A 20789-nucleotide genomic window follows, 5' to 3' on the forward strand; every position below is an offset into this window, starting at 1 on the left:
AAATTTGTTAGTCTCTAAGGTGCCACAAGTACTCCTCATTCTTTTTGTTTTAGTAGTAAAACCCATTGTCTTGTTTGGTCTTGATTACTCTGTGATTGTGCTGTTTGCAGGTGGAGTACAGGGAGATGGATGAGAGTCTTGCAAACCTCTCTGAAGATGAATATTACTCTGAGGAGGAGAGAAATGCTAAAGCTGAGAAAGAGAAAAAGCTACCACCACCACCACCACCGGCCCCTCCAGAAGAAGAGAATGAGAGCGAGCCAGAAGAGCCATCTGGTGAGTGGTGAACCAACTCTCCTAAAGGGTAGCACTTACACTGTTTCAGTTGCAGAAACTTGTGGTCGTTCAGGTACAGCATCATGACCACTGGGTTCAGTTTAGATCTAGTATGAAGGAAAAAGATGTCTGTCCTGTGAGACTTTCTTTGCTGGTCTGTGTGTGAAAAGAGGCTAGACAAATGCATCAGAGCAGATTGCCATCTTCTAGTCTTGTATCAATGTGCATGATGAGACTGCAAACTGAGACGAATCTTTAGCACTAGGTTTTCTGTCTTTGAATGCTTGTCTAGATAAACAAATGCTTGTCGAAACAGCTGCTATTTCCTAGGCTGGCACATCTGCTCATATGCAAATATTCATTCTGTTTGTCTTCTATGGGAAAAGATGCCAGGAATTATTGGGTGAATTCTGTGGTGTGTGCTATGCAGGAGATCAGACTAGTTCAGTGATTCTCAAACTGTGGGTCGAGACACTCCCCCTCTCTCTCTTTCCCCTCTTTCCCCCCTCAGGCAGTGAGGCTCAGGCTTTGGCCCTCCCGCCCAGGGTGGCAGGAGTCAGTCCGGCTCAGGCTTCAGTCCCCCCTCCTGGAGTCATATAATTTTTGTTGTCAGAAGGGAGTCATGGTGCAATGAAGTTTGAGAACCCCTGGACTAGTTGATGATAATGGTCCCTTCATGCCTTAAACTGCAAATCTGTAAGCTTGTATTTTTATATTTCTCGACAAATACTGTTTGCATAAACCTTACTGCTTTCCTCCCTGCCTTTTGGTAAAGATGAAAGGTCCCATTTAGAAAAGGGAATGGGAGTGTAAGTGCACTTAGACTTTATATTTATGAAATTGTGTGTCTGTTTTCTGTGCCCTGTGTCAATCTTAGTTTCTCAGAAGAAAGCATCTATAAGGCATTTACTGGTAGTTAAGAGTACGAGTGCTGCTCAATACGTGCTCTGTGCCTCCAGGTTTACCCCCCAAAAATTTACCCTTGTATTGCTATATCTCCCTTATGAATTAAGTCATCCTTTTTTAAATTCTGCCTTCAGGAGAGAGGTTTTATATGTGTAGTGGCTTTTGGTTTTACATTTCAGTCATTGCCTGTGCAACACTTGCAGCCTTGTCAGTTATCTGTTGATATAGAGATCTTCCTCCCATGCTGCTCCTAATCGGCTTCTCACAGAGGATCGTGACTGAGCTTGCAAGCGATTGAGGTTGCAGGTGGACCTTCTCAGCTTGACATTAGTTTGATGAGGAGTATCACCCAAAGCTTCAGTAAATGTTAAACTCTAATTGTGTGTGATCTGGGTGATGCTAAGTAGAACCTGAACCCTGAAATCTCAGGCAATAGGAATGTGCCCCGGTCCTGAAACATAATACAAGGAGGGAAACGAATTTTTGTAGGAGTGAAAAAGTTTAGTGATTTAGTTGGGGTTGGTCGTGCTTTGAGCAGGGGGTTGGACTAGATGACCTCCTGAGGTCTCTTCCACCCCTAATCTTCTATGATTCTAAGTTAAAATAATAAAGATCTTTATGTATGCAGTGGTGTTGTAGCTGTGTTGATCCCAGGTTATTAGAGAGACAAAGTGGGTGAGGGTAGTACCTTTTATTGGACCAGCTTCTGTTAGTGAGAGAGACAAGCTATCGAGCACACACAGAGCTCTTCTCCAATAAAGATATTCCCTCACCCATCTTGTCTTTTACTTCATTATAATGAATGAAGGCCAATCTCTGCCAAAAGTGTCATTTTAATCTGTGCAATTAAGAAGTCTGCTGGAGAAATGCCTAAGTTAGAATACATTGCATGAGTGTAATCATCATTTCAGTACAAAATTAATGCATTTCACATTTGCTTTTAAGATGCCACAAATTCACTATGTATGTCTAAGCATGACCCTTGGGTACTGTTCTGTGAACAACCAAAACAGCACTCCCAGTGTAGTATATCACAAGAGCAAGAAAAACGTTGAGAATTGGCAGTTTGACATACACCCATGTACAGATAAATGTCTACACTGCACATTTCTTTTGGCGACAGGTAGAGTAGTCCTCCTCCTGTCCCCCCCAGTGAGGCGTGGCTTTTAGGCAAATAAAGAAAGCCTGAAGGGTGTGGGTAAGAGTGGAAGTAGGTACCCTGCCCTACTTGCTTTCTACTTACCCAAGCCATGCCTCCGTGTCTACGCTGCTATTTTGAGCTGCTGCTGTAGCCTTTCCCTGATGCTTCCCCGTAGCCAGAGCCTTTCACTGACCCATGTAGGTTCAGATGGAAGCAGCCAGCATTTCACTGCGGCACATAGTTTGTGTAGCTAAGTGCTGTTGTCAGTAGCGTATAGTATAGTTGTAGTGTTAGATGTACTGTAACTCGCTTAACGTTGTAGTTATGTTCCTGAAAAATGCTACTTTAAGCGAAACGATGTTAAGCAAATCCAATTTCCCCATAAGAATTAATGTAAACGGGGAGAGTTAGGTTCCAGGGAAATTTTTTTTCACCAAACAAAAGACTATGTTTTATTTTTTATTGATGCATCTGAAGAAGTGAGGTTTTTACCCATGAAAGCTTATGCCCAAATAAATCTGTTAGTCTTTAAGGTGCCAGCAGACTCCTTGTTGTTTTTGTAGATACAGACTAACACGGCTACCCCCTGATATTTTATTTTTATATATACACCTCTACCCCCATATAACGCGACCCGATATAACACGAATTTGGATATAACGCGGTAAAATAGTGCTCGGGGGGCGGGGCTGCGCACTCTGGTTTCACCTATAACGCCATAAGATTTTTTTTGACTCCCAAGGACAGCGTTATATCGGGGTAGAGGTGTGTGTGTCAGACTCCTTGTTGTTTTTGTAGATACAGACTAACACGGCTACCTCCTGATAATTGCCCCTTTAAGTATGCTGACTCCACTATAAGTACACTGCCTTTTTAAGTAGATCAGCAAGTTGAGACAACAGCGGCTGCCAGCAAACTCCCTCTGTCCTGAGCCCTGTCGTGTCTCCCCTGCTCTGTGGAGATGGGGGTACAGGAGTGGGAAGGAGGGGGACACCCTGACATTAGCACCCCTTCCTCCCCACCCCCGCACAGCAAGTAGGAGGCTCCTGGGAGAAGCTCCAAGGCAGAGGGCAGGAGCAGCACACAGCGGTCTGGGGAGGGACTGCTAAGCTGCCTGGCAATTCATAGCCTGCTGGGTGGCTGCTGCACAGGGAACTTAAGGGAGCGGGGTGCTGATGGGGGAGCTGCTGGTCCACCCTGGTTCCAAGCCCCCACCAGCTAGCTCCAACGAGTTGCTCTTTCTGCAAGCAGTGGACAAAGCAGGTAGCTGCCAAACAATGTTATAAGGGAGCATTGCGCAACTTTAAACAAGAATGTTCTCTAATTGATCAGCAAGGAAACAACGTTAACCGGGATGAATTTAAGTGAGGAGTTACTGTATCTTGTTTTTAAAACGTGCTATATTCCAGGCAGTTTTGTCCTATCTTTGTTATATTAGCTGCCCTTGGAACATGCAAAAAATATTGACACATGCTGAGCTTGTGAAAAAAGACTGTAACTCGAAGAGCTTCTTCCCATAGCCAATCTCTAGCCTTTTTCGCTCTTATATTTGTAAAATGTGCCTAATTATGCATTTTGGTGAGCATGTTAGTCTGTCTTTTTAGTTGTTAGGATACAGCAAACATAAAAAATGAAAACATTTGCTGCTGTGCTGTGAGCGTAGACTTGCTGAAAACTCTTCATCCAAACAATACTAGCAGCAAACTCAGGAACTCTATTCCACAATTCATTGATAGCTTTTTTTAATATAGATTTACTCACTATGGTGACGTCTCATCCCATTTGCCTCAGTGAAGCATGAAATTTAAAGCTTAATTAGGAATATTATGTTAGGAATAAAAAGCTTATAAGGAAATTAAAGGCAGCAAGTACAGTAATGGTAGATTAGCATTGCACAGCTAAAATTCAAAAATCAGAAAATGCGGAATCTAGTTTCTGCATCACTATTAACTTGGCTGCATTGCATGATCTGTTTTATTATACTTAGTATTATAAACAAATGTTAACCGATGTGTGTAACCAAGAAAAGAGGACTAGGAAGTAAAATAGGTATGAAGTGGACAAGTTGATCTTGCTGTAAGAACAGTTTGCATTTCTTAACAAATTGTAAAATTTGTAACCTTAACATTCATTAGCTTTTCATTTAACAATGAAAACTATTTTGCAACCTAGCTATTTGTTTACTATAACAGTGTCCTCCATCCTGTGGTAACACAGCTTAGAAGGTAGCAAAGCTCTGGGCCTTGTTTAGGATGTGATGGGTGTGCTGTTTGGGGACAATTTTCAGATGTTCTGACATAGCTGGACCAGTAGAGCATTTTGGAATTGCAAGCTTTAACAAAAGACCCTCAGTATTATAAAACAGCTTTCAGAGGGCTATTTAATAATTAAAGTAACTTTTAAAATATTGTATTAGAAGCTTAATTTCACATTTCTCCAAGGTAGGGGAACCAGCACAGTTGAAAAGAGTAGAGGGAGGTTTTATAGGTTTTTCTGTTACCAATCTAATTGTTAAATTACCGTATATACTCAATCATAAGCCGGTCCATTTATAAGCTGCCCCCCCCCCCCCCCCCCCAAGATAGATAAGTAAAAATGGAAAATTTTTATAACCCGTTCATAAGCCAACCCTATAATTCAGGGGTCAGCAAACTTTGGTTCCCGGGCCATCAGGATAAGCTGCTGGGGGGCTGAGATGGTTTGTTTACCTTGAGCGTCCGCAGGCATGGAGGTAAACCTAAGTAAACAAAGTGTCCCGGGCCAGGACAGCAACTGGTGGGGAAATTTTTTTGGGGGGAGAAGCTGGGAGTCAGGGGAGTAACCCCTGTGACCCCCCCCACATGACCCCCCCCGTGACCCCCACCCTCTCCCCATCCCATCCCTTCCCACCTTATCTGGGGAGGGCCAGGGGAGGATGTCTCTGGCCTGGCTGGAACTGCTCCAGCGGGCCAGACCGGGCGGCACGGCCGCAGCCTGCCAGCCCCAGAGCTGCAGCTACTTCAGAGGCTGGGGGGAGAGCAGCGTGGCCAGAAGCAGAGACACTCTGGCCCTGCCTCTTCCCTTCTGTCTCTGCTGGCTGTGCTGCCTCTCCTTGCTCCCTCTGTTGGGGGGAGGGGCTGTGTCCCACCTCTCCCTCTCTATACCCGTTCATAAGCCGACTCCCTTCTCTGGTGCTTCTCTTTTTTACTAAAAAAATTCGGCTTATGAACGAATCGCTTGCCCACAGTGGCAGCTCTGTGCTGTGTCTCATCTGATTGGTTTCCTCCCTTTTTTACATTTAAACTGAGCATGAAATTTTAGGCCTCCTATGCTACTTTCCCACTGCCTTTATTTGAATACTGTTGGTGACTGGTACCTTTTGCTATTGTTTCTCTTGTATGAATGAGAGTAAAGTAAAATGGATTCTTCTACCTACCTCTTTCTCCTTGACTGCTTTTCAGAACACTCTCCTTTACACCCTTTCCCACCCACCTCTAGAGGCAGAGGCTACTGAATTTTCTCCTCTGCACCTAGTTTGTTCAGCTGGAACCATGTGACAGTGACAAAGATTGTGTCTGTTTCAGTTTGTTGGTGCTCTGGAAAAGGCAGCAGGAGCATGACCTTGCCCCTGTGGAAGATTAGGCATTTCTCTGATATATAGTACATTTACCTCCTTGTTCTCAAAAATAAATTTTAAAACGTGAGCTGTGTTCCAGTAACTCTAAATCTTATTTGTGCTCAGAAAATGACTTGTTGCTAACAGTACAAGTCAGTAGTAGGTCTCTCTGAACTGGTATTGAAAACATTTGACTGTTGTAAGTGTAAATACAAAGCATCACACATTCTGTAATAATTAAGAAAATCTTTGTGCTATCTACTCTTGTTGTCAGCACCAGTTCAGAGAGACTGATAGTTGACAGCCAGTGAAAGCAAGAGATTTATTTCCTAGTGTACACAAGGCATGAGTGTGTGACTTGATATGCAAATAAACTCTTTGTGGTTTAGAGGCATTCTCTTACTATATGGTTGTGGAGCTCTGAGCACAATAGCCCCCCCTCCGCCCCTTCCCCACCTGTTCTGATTGGGACTGCTGAGTGCTCATTCATTATTCATTCAAATAACTTTTAGCTCAAGCTCTCTAAAAAATTAGTAGTGGGTATAAAAATTGTCAGCAGATTTTCCCCAACAATAGTCGTCTGCTTAACTAGTAAGCAAGTAAATCTTAATCCTCTACTTCAGATGAGTGAAAATGTTTGTGCAGCACCTGCTATGGGCCATTACAGGTGGACCAGCATCTCCAGTAGAAAATGTGTCGTTAACTAACACTTCTCCTAGGAGACTGACTCTTGGCTTCATTGGAACTGGAGTGCCCTAAAGCTCTGTGTGGGTAGCAACTTCTGTGGGGTTCTTTATAGAGTTGTATTGTTCAGATTTCCCTTCTTGTCTGTTTCCTATTGTCTGTTTTCATTTTATGTGTAGACTTGGGGTGCTGTAGAGTTCAGAGTGCACTTTCAACATACGAAAGCATGCAAATATCTGATTCACCATACCATTTTTATTGGGGATTAGATTTGGAGCGGGAGGTAAATTTTAAAATTTGTATGTTGAGTTAGGATGTCAGAAACTCTCCCTAAGAGCTTCAAACTGTATCCCAACCGCTACAAAAGGATCCCCCAACCCTAACAAGTAATCTTAACGAGTGTTCTGTACCTCAGGAGGGCCATAACTGTGTGATCTACTTGAGGATGTCACTTTGAGCCATCATGATCTGAGAGAAGCTACTGTCCCATTAGCCACTGTGAGCCCTAGAAATCTTTTCCATTGAGCATAGGAGATTTGTTCTTTAGGAACTCTGCTGGGTGTTGGGACATTACCTTGAAGCATTCTGGTTTGAAGGAGCCTCGAAATAAGTCTAGACTACCAAATGGTGCTTAGATATCTTCAAATCATTCCACTACTTCCTGCTCTTTGGAGCTGAGAAGATGTATAGACAGAACCATCCAATCATAGAAGCATATCTTCTATGAGCAAAATTGAGGTAGTTTCTCTAATAGAGATTTAGTGATGCATGAGAAGGGGGCTTATAAAGGCTTGCTCCCATAGGCGTCACAGCCACACCTATCCCTGTTCCTAAAATTACTCAGTTTCCAATTAGTATTTTTATTCATGCAGGACCTCTATCCAGGACTTTTATGTAAGCTGAGATAATTTTGAAGCCTCTTCGCATCTTTTCGCTGGTTGCTTTGCATTTCCTTACGCGTCCAGCTCTGGATATAGTGAAAGTTCACTGTAAGGTATTAAAGTACTTTATACCTGAGTGTGTAGATGTCCACATCAGTGCGCTGTGGGTCAACAGTATTGACACACTCTGCTTCTAGGGTTCTAATGGATTGTAGGTGCACCAAGGGCATTGAAGCAGATATTGTTGGTCTGAACCTTGCACGGTTCGTGCTTCAAGGAAAGATTTATGGAAGAGAAGGAAGAGGCTCTCTTGAAAATAATAGATGCTTTTCAGAATGGTTCACTCTATCCCATTTCAGTTGGAGAGTGCAGGGATATCCAGGGCAAGATTATCAAATTCTTGCAGTTTTAGACCCCTAGGCTCTCAGTGTATCCATCCAACCAATCTTCAAACTGGTAGTAAGAAGTGTAATCTTATTATTCCACTCCCAGCTATTAATAAAGCTGATCATAAGTATTTAGCCACCAGGAATGCTACATACTGTGTGCTTCTACCTTTCCCACAAGAGTGATTTAAAGAGTTCCTATAACAAGGATAAAACTTTAGAAGACTACAAAGTTTGGTGCCCTGGACCTATATTCCAGAAGATGGAATTCTCAGAAAATGTGTTTAGTTAGTTGGTGAAATTTAATACTTAAATCGCCAACTGCCAGGCCTTTATGTCCAAATATGATTTTAACTTATGGAGTAAGGTCCCTGAGTTCTCCTCTTTCCTTCCACAGGGCAAGCAGGAGGACTTCAAGACGACAATTCTGGAGGGTATGGAGACGGCCAAGCATCAGGTGAGGGTGGCGTTTGATGCTTGCCACTTAATAGCAAGAGCCGCCAAATGAGGGATTGATGCTTGCAAGTGCGCATGGGTGTGGGTGTTCAGACCTTAGCAAGAGGTATAGGAGACATTTACTCTTTGAGAAAGGGAGGAATCTTTTCTAATTGCAGTTGAAGGCTATAGTGACTAAGTAAATGGAAAGTAAAACTACACTGAAATCCCTCAGGCCGATCTCTCATCCCTCCACTCCTCTCCATGTTCAGAGGAGACCAAACATGGGAAAGGGTACTTCCTGCTTAGCCAGCTTTTACCCATTAGAATGGTACTGAGCTCCAGGCTTCAGTGTGCTAGGCCCTTTTCTAATACACTTGAAGCCCATATATTTTTGAAAGGATTGAGTTCATGAGCAATTTCCCAGCATTTGCACAGAAGACTTGCCTATGGGGTAGGTTAGTCCACTTTTTAATAGACTGGCTCATGAATTCGAGCCAACATTTGATCCTAAGTATCGATATAAAGGGGAATGCATTTAGCTTGTAATCCCCACCAATTGCTTTCTTTATTTTTAAGTACTTTCAGAATGCTACCAAAATGTTCATCTTCCTCAAACCATGCCACTATATGCCTGTGCCACCTGAGGAGTGAGGCATGGGGTTTTAATCAAAGAAGTTATGAGTTAAGATCCATTCTAGACCGTGAAGAAGTAAACCTCTTTGAAACAAATACAAAATTCAAGGTATCTCAGGGGTTCACCCTCACCCGTTCTAAATGAAGGAGCCTGATTATGTTTTGAACCTTGGTATCAACACATATAGAGATCCCTTTTTAAATATTTTCAGACTTACAGAGGGGACATAGTGCTTTTTTGCCCTGGACTTTTTGACTCTGCATTTTGCAAATTATACATATGTTACATCAGTATCAAACTGTTTCTGGGAGTGTGCTTTACCCACTTGGATGGATGAATTAATGATTACTAATTCCTGGAAATTGTCAAGAGAGCAGAATGTGTTGCTTTAAGTACTGAAGGAGTTTTTCATCTGAAAATGTCCCAGTAAGGCGTGTGGTGTGGATTTTTTTTTTTTTTTTTTTTTTTTTGATGGAGCAGTGGCCAACAAAATCCTTTTGAGATGTGTCCTGTGAGGAAGGAGACTACCAAAATGCAGGTTGGGTTAAATATTCATGAATGGTTGGTACTGTAGTCAGGAAGTAATAAATCTGTGTGTGTTTGTAAAAGAGAGAGGAGTAAAGGAGAATCTGTGGTGGTGAACCACCTTAATCATAAAGAGATGCACAGAAAAACTGTCAAAGACAAATGTGTGTGAATCCTCCAGGATGAGACTCTTCCATTCCTTTTGAGATTTTTCATAAAGCATGGTTCATGTAAGAGTAGAGGGGAATAGTTTAACTTACCTGAAGGTGATCTAAATTTAGCCTGCTCAATTGCAAGAAATCCACTAGAAGGGTGTTTGGTTTTAAGTGAGCTCTTCTGGCTGGTGGGCCATATTAAAATATTTTGCTGGTGTCTGTGGATTATATTTTACACCTATTCCATTCTGATCTTCAGGTCTGTTTCCTCAGTGACCATCTTAGTTCACAAACAAGATAAAAGTAAAGATTTCTGCTCAGCCTTTAATTATGAAAGCTTATCAAAGACAACTTGTTTCTGTGACCTTTTAATTTAAAGCCTATAGTCTCATGAGATGTGAACATGGCCTTAGGGGAAAAAACCTGCTTGGACCATCCTTTTAAATCCTTTTGTAGGAGCTGAAGATTTTCTTTTTAAGGTTCTTTATAGCTGCAGGAGCTTTGTCTCTCAAAACTGGTGAAACACAAACTCTGCTGACTGTGCCATATTCAGTAGAAAGGAGATTTGGTTTATGTATCTAGATTCTTTCCAAAGGTTTTATTGGGAGTTTTGCATTAGTTGTTTGGACAACATGCTTGGTGGTGTGTTCTTTCAGAAAAAGTCTCTGGTCAGTCCCTTTGTTTCCAGTAAAAACTCTTAAAACAGTCTAGTCAGCATGTTTGGCATTTGTTCAGTTTGTCTCTAAGAGACATGTTTTAAGACCTTTTTTCTCACTATTACTTGGTGTTATGGGCACTTAATCTCTGGTAGTCAGTTCTGCTAAAGGTAGTGCAGGGGGTGATGGATAGCTTCAGGTTGGTTCACTTGACAGTATATGTAGGGTACTTTTACTATACGTGCATACTTGCACAGTGAATCTCAGATTTATAGATGGATGGAAAATAGCTATAGAGTAGCCCATCCTCTGGGCTAGTGAACACTTATTACCCAAGGAATTGATCTTCTACCCTCTACAATAGGAGACTTTTTTTTTTCAATAGCCTAATAGATATTGCTGTCAGGAAATCTTACTTGATTTGATATTCAACCTAGTTTTTCCAGTGTTTATTTTCAGTTTATACTACTAAGTAATCCCCTTTGTCCACGCTCCACAGTTATATGCCTCTGTGGTGTTTAGATCCTGCCAATGATTAGTCAGTTGTCTTCACTCTTGGTTGTCATGCAGTCAAGCTATTCATAGTTAGCTCTTTTAATCTTTCCTCATAAATCACTCTCTTCAGCCCCTTAATAGTTTTCTTTAAGTTCCTTCAAATTGGCCTTCATCTTTATGGTATAAAAATGCTCAGAACAGTTTCACCAGACCTGCAGAAAGAGGATAATTTCCCTCCCACCACCTTCCCATTCTGTAACATGGTGCCTCTGCCCATCCAACCTAAAATCATACAGATATTTTTGTTTCCATAACACACTGCAAAGTTCTATCTTATTTGATGCTTCCACCATCCCTTAGTCAATATTGATGCTGGAATTGTTCATCTCAGTCTCATTTCATTATCTGTGTTTTGGCATTTTTCCCTTGGATATATTCGCTTGTATTTTTCCAGTTTAGCTTTTTTTCTGCTTATATTTCTAACCTTCCTAGGTCACCTGGTATTTTAAAATTGACCTCACTGACATTTGCCTCTCAATGTATTTTTTGTCCTGCTTTTTGTGCCTGTAAGATGTACCTTTAAAGTGAACTCCAGATGTGCTCTTTCCTTTTATGCAGAAATGTCTGTTTTTGTGCACTTTTTTTGTGACTTGTGTGTAGTTAGTTTCTGTGTTCTGCTGTAATTTAAGGATTACGGTCTAGCTAATACTATTGTTCTTGCAGTTTTCTGTAAGCTGTGATTTCCATTTGTTCCAAAAATGTTAAATGTTCAAGTGCCTTAATTGGACGCCATCTTTGCATATAGAGACATGACTCCTAGTTTGTGTCCAGCAGTAGACTTTAAGCATTGCATTATCTAGGAAAAGATAAAATTCCTTTCCTTTATTTCACTCAGGAAAATATAGCAGTCTCTTGCATGGATCTACACTCCACTGCTGTACACATTATGGGTATGCTGGTTAGGCTAAAGGGATGGACTGTGGGTTTCTCTAGATTTAGGAAAAGAAGCCAGTGTTTGTCAGTGTTAATCTAGACAAACCCTTGGAAGCTGGAGAGCAGATGTGAGGAACCTATACATTGTCCTCTTTGTGGTTTACAGCCCTCTTGGCTTAGGGGTCTCCTGAAGGTTTGTGGAGCTTTGAGAGAGAGAGTGAGAGATCTAAACCAGTTATTTCTTACGGATAAACAGTTAGTTTTCTTTTCATATCTTTTTATCTCCTCACTTTTACTTGTTGCTTGTTTTCTAAATCCTGTGTTCTTTTGTAGTAGTGCTAGTGCCCAATTTTGATCTGTAACTCAAAGCACTGGCTGAGATATTTTTTGGCTTGCAGAAAAATAGACAAGAGAAGCTGGTGGAAGTGTAAGACAAAACCAGTTGGTGCATCATTAAATATGGATATTCAAGGCGTCTTGACCAGGAGGGGGTAGCTTTTTAGTAAAAACACTAACATATCAGTTGCTTTTGGAATACTTGTTAGACACACCTTTTTTTTTATGTTTTTTATTTTTTTATTTTTTGTGTGTGTAGGTGTGGAGGGTGCAGCTTTCCAGAGTAGACTTCCGCATGATCGTATGACCTCTCAAGAAGCTGCTTGTTTTCCAGACATCATCAGTGGCCCGCAGCAGACTCAGAAAGTGTTTCTGTACATCAGGAATCGCACAGTAAGTTCTTATATATTAGGAACCTTGATGGGAACATTTCCATATCTTTTTAATAATTTGCAAAGAACATCTGGATGGCTCTGTCTGGCGATTGCTTCTTGTGGTGATTGATGGTTCTATGATGAGCTGTTCTATTTCAGAAACCTATCACACATAAAATCAATACAGGTAGTTCTTATCCAGTTCTGGATTGAGGCATTCTTTTGAGGGACAGTATAAGCAAATCTGCACTGGTGTTGGACCTGTTGCTTGAATACCGTGCACATTCTTAAGGTTACAAATAGAAGTCTCATATAAGAGTCTCTTTTTCGATTGTCCATAACTTTTCTAACTAGTTTCCTTTTGGGCAGAAACTTCTATATTTAGTCTCAGCCTGTTGAGAAATTTAGCTAATTTTGTTGCATAAGAGGTCTGAAAACATTTTTACTTAAGGAAATTTAAGAAAAAATTGCTTATGCGTGGAACTCAAATGCCTAAATCTTGAAACATCGAATTATGCATGTCACTTGTCCTCAGTAAAGAACTTTCATTAAGTGAATCAAACTGCTTTTGTCTGTTGCATTTATGTTTTAATTCAAAACATCATTCATGCAACTGAAAGTGCTGAGGGTGGGGTTTTCAAATGTGACCAAGTCACTTAGGTGTTGGGTTGGCAACCTGGTCAATTGACCAGTCAAATAATAGAGAGACAAGGTAGGTGAGCGTGGTGTCTTCATCTGGACCAACTTCTGTTGGTGAAAGAGACAAACTTTCAAGCTACGCCTCTTCTTCCGGTCTCTGATGTCCTGGTACCAACATAGCTACAATAACACTGCAAATAGTCAAATAATCTCAGCTGACCACCTATTTGACTACGGTTCAATCTTTTCAGATTTTTTTCAGCAAGAATGCCCTGATGTAGGCAGTAGTCTACCTTTTAGATTGCATCATGATGCCATATGTTAGCAGGCTTACTTAAAAGTTCGTGATTGCTCACCTTACACATTCTGTAATAGTACTGAGAACATCTTTGTGCTATCTACTCTTGTTGTCAGCACCAGTTCAGAGAGACTGATAGTTGACAGCCAGTGAAAGCAAGAGATTTATTTCCTAGTGTACACAAGGCATGAGTGTGTGACTTGATATGCAAATAAACTCTTTGTGGTTTAGAGGCATTCTCTTACTATATGGTTGTGGAGCTCTGAGCACAATAGCCCACTCTCCCCTCGCCCCTTCCCCACCTGTTCTGATTGGGACTGCTGAGTGCTCATTCATTATTCATTCAAATAACTTTTAGTTCAAGCTCTCTAAAAAATTAGTAGTGGGTATAAAAATTGTCAGCAGATTTTCCCCAACAATAGTCGTCTGCTTAACTAGTAAGCAAGTAAATCTTAATCCTCTACTTCAGATGAGTGAAAATGTTTGTGCAGCACCTGCTATGGGCCATTACAGGTGGACCAGCATCTCCAGTAGAAAATGTGTCGTTAACTAACACTTCTCCTAGGAGACTGACTCTTGGCTTCATTGGAACTGGAGTGCCCTAAAGCTCTGTGTGGGTAGCAACTTCTGTGGGGTTCTTTATAGAGTTGTATTGTTCAGATTTCCCTTCTTGTCTGTTTCCTATTGTCTGTTTTCATTTTATGTGTAGACTTGGGGTGCTGTAGAGTTCAGAGTGCACTTTCAACATACGAAAGCATGCAAATATCTGATTCACCATACCATTTTTATTGGGGATTAGATTTGGAGCGGGAGGTAAATTTTAAAATTTGTATGTTGAGTTAGGATGTCAGAAACTCTCCCTAAGAGCTTCAAACTGTATCCCAACCGCTACAAAAGGATCCCCCAACCCTAACAAGCAATCTTAACGAGTGTTCTGTACCTCAGGAGGGCCATAACTGTGTGATCTACTTGAGGATGTCACTTTGAGCCATCATGATCTGAGAGAAGCTACTGTCCCATTAGCCACTGTGAGCCCTAGAAATCTTTTCCATTGAGCATAGGAGATTTGTTCTTTAGGAACTCTGCTGGGTGTTGGACATTACCTTGAAGCATTCTGGTTTGAAGGAGCCTCGAAATAAGTCTAGACTACCAAATGGTGCTTAGATATCTTCAAATCATTCCACTACTTCCTGCTCTTTGGAGCTGAGAAGATGTATAGACAGAACCATCCAATCATAGAAGCATATCTTCTATGAGCAAAATTGAGGTAGTTTCTCTAATAGAGATTTAGTGATGCATGAGAAGGGGGCTTATAAAGGCTTGCTCCCATAGGCGTCACAGCCACACCTATCCCTGTTCCTAAAATTACTCAGTTTCCAATTAGTATTTTTATTCATGCAGGACCTCTATCCAGGACTTTTATGTAAGCTGAGATAATTTTGAAGCCTCTTCGCATCTTTTCGCTGGTTGCTTTGCATTTCCTTACGCGTCCAGCTCTGGATATAGTGAAAGTTCACTGTAAGGTATTAAAGTACTTTATACCTGAGTGTGTAGATGTCCACATCAGTGCGCTGTGGGTCAACAGTATTGACACACTCTGCTTCTAGGGTTCTGGGAGTCAGGGGAGTAACCCCTGTGACCACCCCTCCGGGACCCCCACCCTCTCCCCATCCCATCCCTTTCCACCTTATCTGGGGAGGGCCAGCAGAGGATGTCTCTGGCCTGGCTGGAACTGCTCCGGTGGGCCAGACCCGGAGCTGCAGCTGCTTCGGAGGCTGGGGGGAGAGCAGCGTGGCCAGAAGCAGAGGCACTCTGGCCCTGCCTCTTCCCTTCTGTCTCTGCTGGCTGTGCTGCCTCTCCTTGCTCCCTCTGTTGGGGGGAGGGGCTGTGTCCCACCTCTCCCTCTCTATACCCGTTCATAAGCCGACTCCCTTCTCTGGTGCTTCTCTTTTTTGCTAAAAAAATTCGGCTTATGAACGAGTATATACAGTATATCTGAGTTCTTTGATACCACTATACTCCTTTAAATTAAGCAACCTTCTTTTTTCTCCCCTCCTTTGAGTTTTTCTTCTCTGCCTTCATCAACTTGGAGTTTATCCTATTTTGCTCGATTTCTTGTGGCTTCTCTCCCCACTCAGACCCCATTTGTCTGCCAGCCTTTTTAGTTTGTGATAAGTAATGTTTGTAGCTGATGCTTACCAAGGGAGAACAAGATTGAATCAGTAATGTACTGTCGCTTGCCCACAGTGGCATCTCTGTGCTGTGTCTCATCTGATTGGTTTCCTCTCTTTTTTACATTTAAACTGAGCATGAAATTTTAGGCCTCCTATGCTACTTTCCCACTGCCTTTATTTGAATACTGTTGGTGACTGGTACCTTTTGCTATTGTTTCTCTTGTATGAATGAGAGCAAAGTAAAATGGATTCTTCTACCTACCTCTTTCTCCTTGACTGCTTTTCAGAACACTCTCCTTTACCCCACTTCCCACCCACCTCTAGAGGCAGAGGCTCCTGAATTTTCTCCTGTGCACATAGTTTGTTCAGCTGGAACCATGTGACATTGACAAAGATTGTCTGTTTCAGTTTGTTGGTGCTCTGGAAAAGGCAGCAGGAGCATGACCTTGCCCCTGTGGAAGATTAGGCATTTGTCTGATATACAGTACATCTACCTCCTTGTTCTCAAAAATATATTTTAGAACCTGAGCTGTGTTCCAGCAACTCTAAACCTTATTTGTGCTCAGAAAATGACTTGTTGCTAATAATATGATGCCATATGTTACCAAGCTTACTTAAAAGTTCGTGATTGCTCACCTTACTACATGCTAATGCCATCTGTTGGGGAAAAAGGTAAACTAACTGAAAGGTGAGCATCTTGATTGGCTGAGATCTTCTAGACCAAACTCAGCTCTTTGTCAGCTGTACCGGAGGTGTTCATTATCTTGGTGAACATGTTCTTCCACATTCTCTTTCTACTCCTCCTAATCACCGAAAGTCTGCTTTCAGGTGTTGATGACACACATGTTTCCAGCTGTCAGTCATGGGAAAAAATAAAAGAGCTATTGTACATGAATAAAATGTTTCCATAGCAAGGCCGTTTTCATTAAAAAACACAACAAAACAAAACAAACCCTTATTACACTAGGTGCAAGCCATAACGTAATCAGAATCTGTAACTGTTCACTGTGCTGTTTTGCTGCTCCAGCCATGGTGAGTAGCTTTCCCCCCCACCCCCAACCCATGCCGAGCACAGTAAAGGCACATTAGTGGCCGCATGATTTGGCGATCCGGAATATGGGGGGTTGCGGGGGAGGGGGGTTGGGTCTACATGCCGTCTTTTTTCCTTGTAAGAGCACTTTTAATGAGAACTTCCCCCGTTTCCCCTAGGCGACCCTATATGATATCCGTCTCCTGAGGGTAGCAGAAGCGGAAAGGAAAGACACTGCAAGTGTCTGGGTATAGACACGGTCCTTATGCTGCTATGCTGTGTACTGCAATGATGCCAGCAGAATTAATTCAGGAGTTGCATGGGAAAGTGTTCTATCATGGTGGAAGAAATAAGACTGCCCTGCCCAGAAACATTCTGCAAAGGATTGCAGAGTACCTCCGTGAAAGTTTCCTAGAGATATCCATGGAGGATTCCCGGGCTATCCCAGTCCACATAAACAGTCTTTTCCGGGGCCACTCTCCGCGTAGCTGGAGCGGCCTCTTGTAAGCAGAGAACCACAGCACCTTGCTGTATACTCACCAGAGGAGGTGCCTTCCCCAGCATCACGGTCGGCCACCGTGATGTCCTGCAACCCACAGGGCTCCAAAGTTTAAAAATATTTCTGGCTGTCAGGGAGAATGGACCCACCACTTGCCTGACTCCCATTCTCTTCCTCATCCACCATATTGTCCTCTCTGTTGTCTCTAGACTCTCACACCTGTGAGGGGTCCACGTTGCTTGCAGGAGTATTGGTAGGTCATCCCCGAGAATTGCATGCAGCTCGTTGTAGAACTGGCATGTGTGGGGTTCAGCACTAGAATGGCTGTTCGCCTCCCTTGCCTTCTGGTACATTTGGCAAAGTTTTAATTTTTATATGGCGCTGCTGTGTGTCCCTCATGTAGCCCTTCTCCCCCCATTCCACGAGCGATCTTTGCATAGATATCAGTGTTTCTTCGGCTGAATCGGAGCTCTGCCTGCACAGACTCTTCTCCCCACACAGCGATGAGATCCACCACCTGGGCAGACCAGGCTGGAGTGCGTTTGGGGCGTGTAGTCTCAATGATCAGCTGTGCTGGCATGCTCCCAATACTAATCAAACAGGAAATGAGAAATCAAAAGTTCCTGGGCCTTTAGCAGGGGAGAGGCTGTTTCCTGTGTATCTGGCTGCAGTGCAGCAGAGTTGAGAATGATCTCCAGAGCGGTCACAGATGAGCATTGTGGGACACTACCTGGAGACCAATTAAGTCAAATTACACAACGCTGCGTTTGCACTACCTCGCAGTTGACCCACGAAAATCGAACTAAGTGCTACGCCTCTTGCAGAGGTGGATTATAGAAGTCGACAGAGGTGATTCAGGTTGGCGTAAAGGACCCGGTAGTGTGGACACATACATTAACAGGTTGACTTAAGGCAACTTCCTTTGACCTAACTTTTTAGTGTAATGGTGCTGAGAGAGGGCATCATGCCTGAAAACATCTTAATTGTCTAGAATCTTCTGAAACAGCAGGAGTTAAAAATTGACCGGAATGGAAGTGATACTTAATAATCTAGAGAGCATTCCTGAAATTGTGAGACATTAATAAGTGATGTAACTTATGCAGAGTTGAGGAAAGCCAAAATAATTTGTATGGAATTTTTTACTATGTGTGACTCTAAGCACTCCTGTATTCATACCCTACACGCTACTGCAATGAGAGTTGTACAAACTGTTCCTTGAGAAGTATCATTTGAAAACTAATAACACACTGGTCAGTATCCTTGTGGCATATGTGTGATGATGCTGCATGTGGAGTTATGGATGACCTCTGATATGTTTCAGAGTCTCTCTTTGAACAAGGTAGAAACCGGTCTACATAGGCCTTGAATACAAAGGAAGCAGGGTGACCAGTGACAGTGAAATTGCAGTTTACCTATGCAGTAAACAGAACCATCAAAACTCACAAAAGTGGTTGGGGAGTTGACATGTCTGGATCATAGACAAGCAAACACAATTCTTTAACCAATTTGGTCATCAGGCAGAGACAGTGAAGGTACATTTACATCAAAGGTGTAACCTCTTCTTCTTGTTAGCTTGATGGAGTAAACTACTCAACTATCACTGCTGGATGGAGATTTTACTCCCAGAAAGCCTTCCTGCTTCTTGAAGCAGTGTCCATGAACTCTGAAATGCCTGTCGGAGTTTTACTGGACTATAAAGAGAGGAGCAGTGAACCTATGTTATCTTTCACTTAAGAAGACAAGGGAAACCAGCGCTCATACTTCTGTGGAAGGGCCTGACTGGGAGACATTCAGCCATTTGGATGAATTAAATTATCTTAAACAAGGACTGTACCTTGCTAGATTAAGTTTGACTTTTAGATGAATGTTTTCACTTTTATTTGCCTGTAACCATCTCTACCTTGTTTTTTTTTTATTTGGCGTCACTTACATCCTGATTAATAAACTTTATTTTTAATCTAAACCAAACCAGTGCTGTGTGTTCTGTTTAAAGGACAAAACAAGTGATCCAGGAGAGGGCTGGACACTTCAGGGTAGACCGTTTTGGGGAAATTTGGGATTGGAGTGTGTTCGGGTCACTTGGCTAGTAGTAACCAAGGCTGGTGGAGACCAGAGCATGTCTGTGGTGTAACGAGCAGGATGCTGGAATCAGTGTTATTGAATGAGGGCTGCTTATCATACAGACAGTCAGTGCCTGCTTGTATGGTGGCTGCGAGCATCCAGACAAGGGAGCTACAGCAGCAGAGCATTTTAAGGCACCCAGGGTTACAGAGCTGGCAATAACACAACCTCTCACTGGTCTGGATTACACCCCAAAAGGTGACATGACCATGATAAAACTGTTAAAGTTTAGTGCAAGTTCTCATCTAAGTATGTGACACATGTAGACAGAATGGAGATATACCACAAGAATTAAAATGTGTGTCTAGCTATTGTCAAATATTATTGGAGTCAAACAGCAAAAAAGGGAAAAGAGGTCTGCATCAAAATTTTTTATCTGTGCATTCTCCTTTTTATTCGTCTTCTACAGCATAATCACGAAGTATGGAGTCTTTTTGATGAAGAGTGATGAGTGACTATGAAAGTGAAGCTAATTCAATTTCTTCATCTTCTAATAAAATGTTGCTACTTTATCTGCTTCAGCATTGAAAATTCCTGCTCCTGAAAGTCTTCCAGTGATCATTAACTTGGTTTTAAGAGGTTTTTGAATAGCTTGTCCCATGACTAGAAAAACAAATTGACCATCTATTTGCTAGAGGTATTTCATATGGTTGAAAATCATTATATGCTAGAATTTTTTTTTTTATAAGTTGTATCCAATTTACAAAGTACCAAGTAGGAAACTGCTTGCAGAAAGACTTCTGGGTGCTGAAGTGGTTGATGTGAAAAAGTGAGTTGGTGTTCTTATTTTGCAAACTCCTCTCATGTCTAGAGTGTCTGGATGTATGGAGTTCATTCGCTATGAGATTGACAACTCCACAACCAGTATTTTATTCACTCAGTTGTGCACTGGAATGTCACCACAGTCCTATATAGTACTGATCAGTTTAAAAATATAATTCATGAATTGGGTCCATGGAAGATTTGGGGTATTAACAATGCAGCTAATATGAAAGCTGCTTGGTATCTAACAACTTCTGTGTTATGGGTGTGCTGCCCATACAATGCATCTCTTCATCAGTGATGTTGAAGATCTGGCAATTTTCTCATCACTTGTCAAAAGTAAAAAGCATTGTCTAGTTTTTCAAAAACAAATAGTAATTTTCATCATCATTTATTACAGCACTCAGTTTCATCCACACTGAATAATCCCTCGTTGTATTCAGTGGGCAACTTCTATTAAATGTCTCAGATCTTCAGATATAAAAGCAGGCTCCTCAGCCAGCCTATGTTGAGGAAGGGTAGCTGTGTGTTGCCCCCAAGTAATCCACACTGATCTTCTTGATGACTGTCCTTTGGCTGCAAAACTCATTTTCATTGCTTGAACCCATAGCTCAGTCCACTCAGAATATTGAAAATGATAGTTCTACACTATCTGATTCCAAGAGAGAGTTCTTGAATGCTAGGAAATACATTTTGTGAGAATACTGAATGCAGTCCACTTAGAAAAGCTGAAGAGAAAAAGATAACTGATTAAAATATCATGGAAAAATCATGTGATCTCTCCTGCTGCCTACTGTTGTATTAATTTAGATGGAATAAATGGGCTGAAGGTGTTAACATAACTTAGTCAC

General features: G+C 41.9%; 1 protein-coding gene across 2 annotated transcripts in view; it reads left to right on the plus strand.

Moving 5' to 3' along the window:
• The window catches only part of KDM1A (lysine demethylase 1A), a 165019-nt gene that overhangs the window by 18124 nt on the left and 126106 nt on the right, over positions 1 to 20789 (plus strand). Inside the window, exons 2-4 of one of the 2 annotated variants that reach the window (XM_024199597.3) lie at positions 111 to 276; positions 8267 to 8326; positions 12301 to 12434. In XM_024199597.3, coding sequence (XP_024055365.1) covers positions 111 to 276; positions 8267 to 8326; positions 12301 to 12434 — 360 coding nt within the window. The remainder of the gene's footprint in view (positions 1 to 110; positions 277 to 8266; positions 8327 to 12300; positions 12435 to 20789) is intronic. The other variant, XM_024199598.3, reaches the window with a different exon arrangement.

This window comes from Terrapene carolina, unplaced genomic scaffold (genome assembly GCF_002925995.2).
Source record: "Terrapene carolina triunguis isolate 2854851 unplaced genomic scaffold, T_m_triunguis-2.0 Scaffold236, whole genome shotgun sequence".
NCBI classification, from domain to species: Eukaryota; Metazoa; Chordata; order Testudines; family Emydidae; genus Terrapene; species Terrapene triunguis.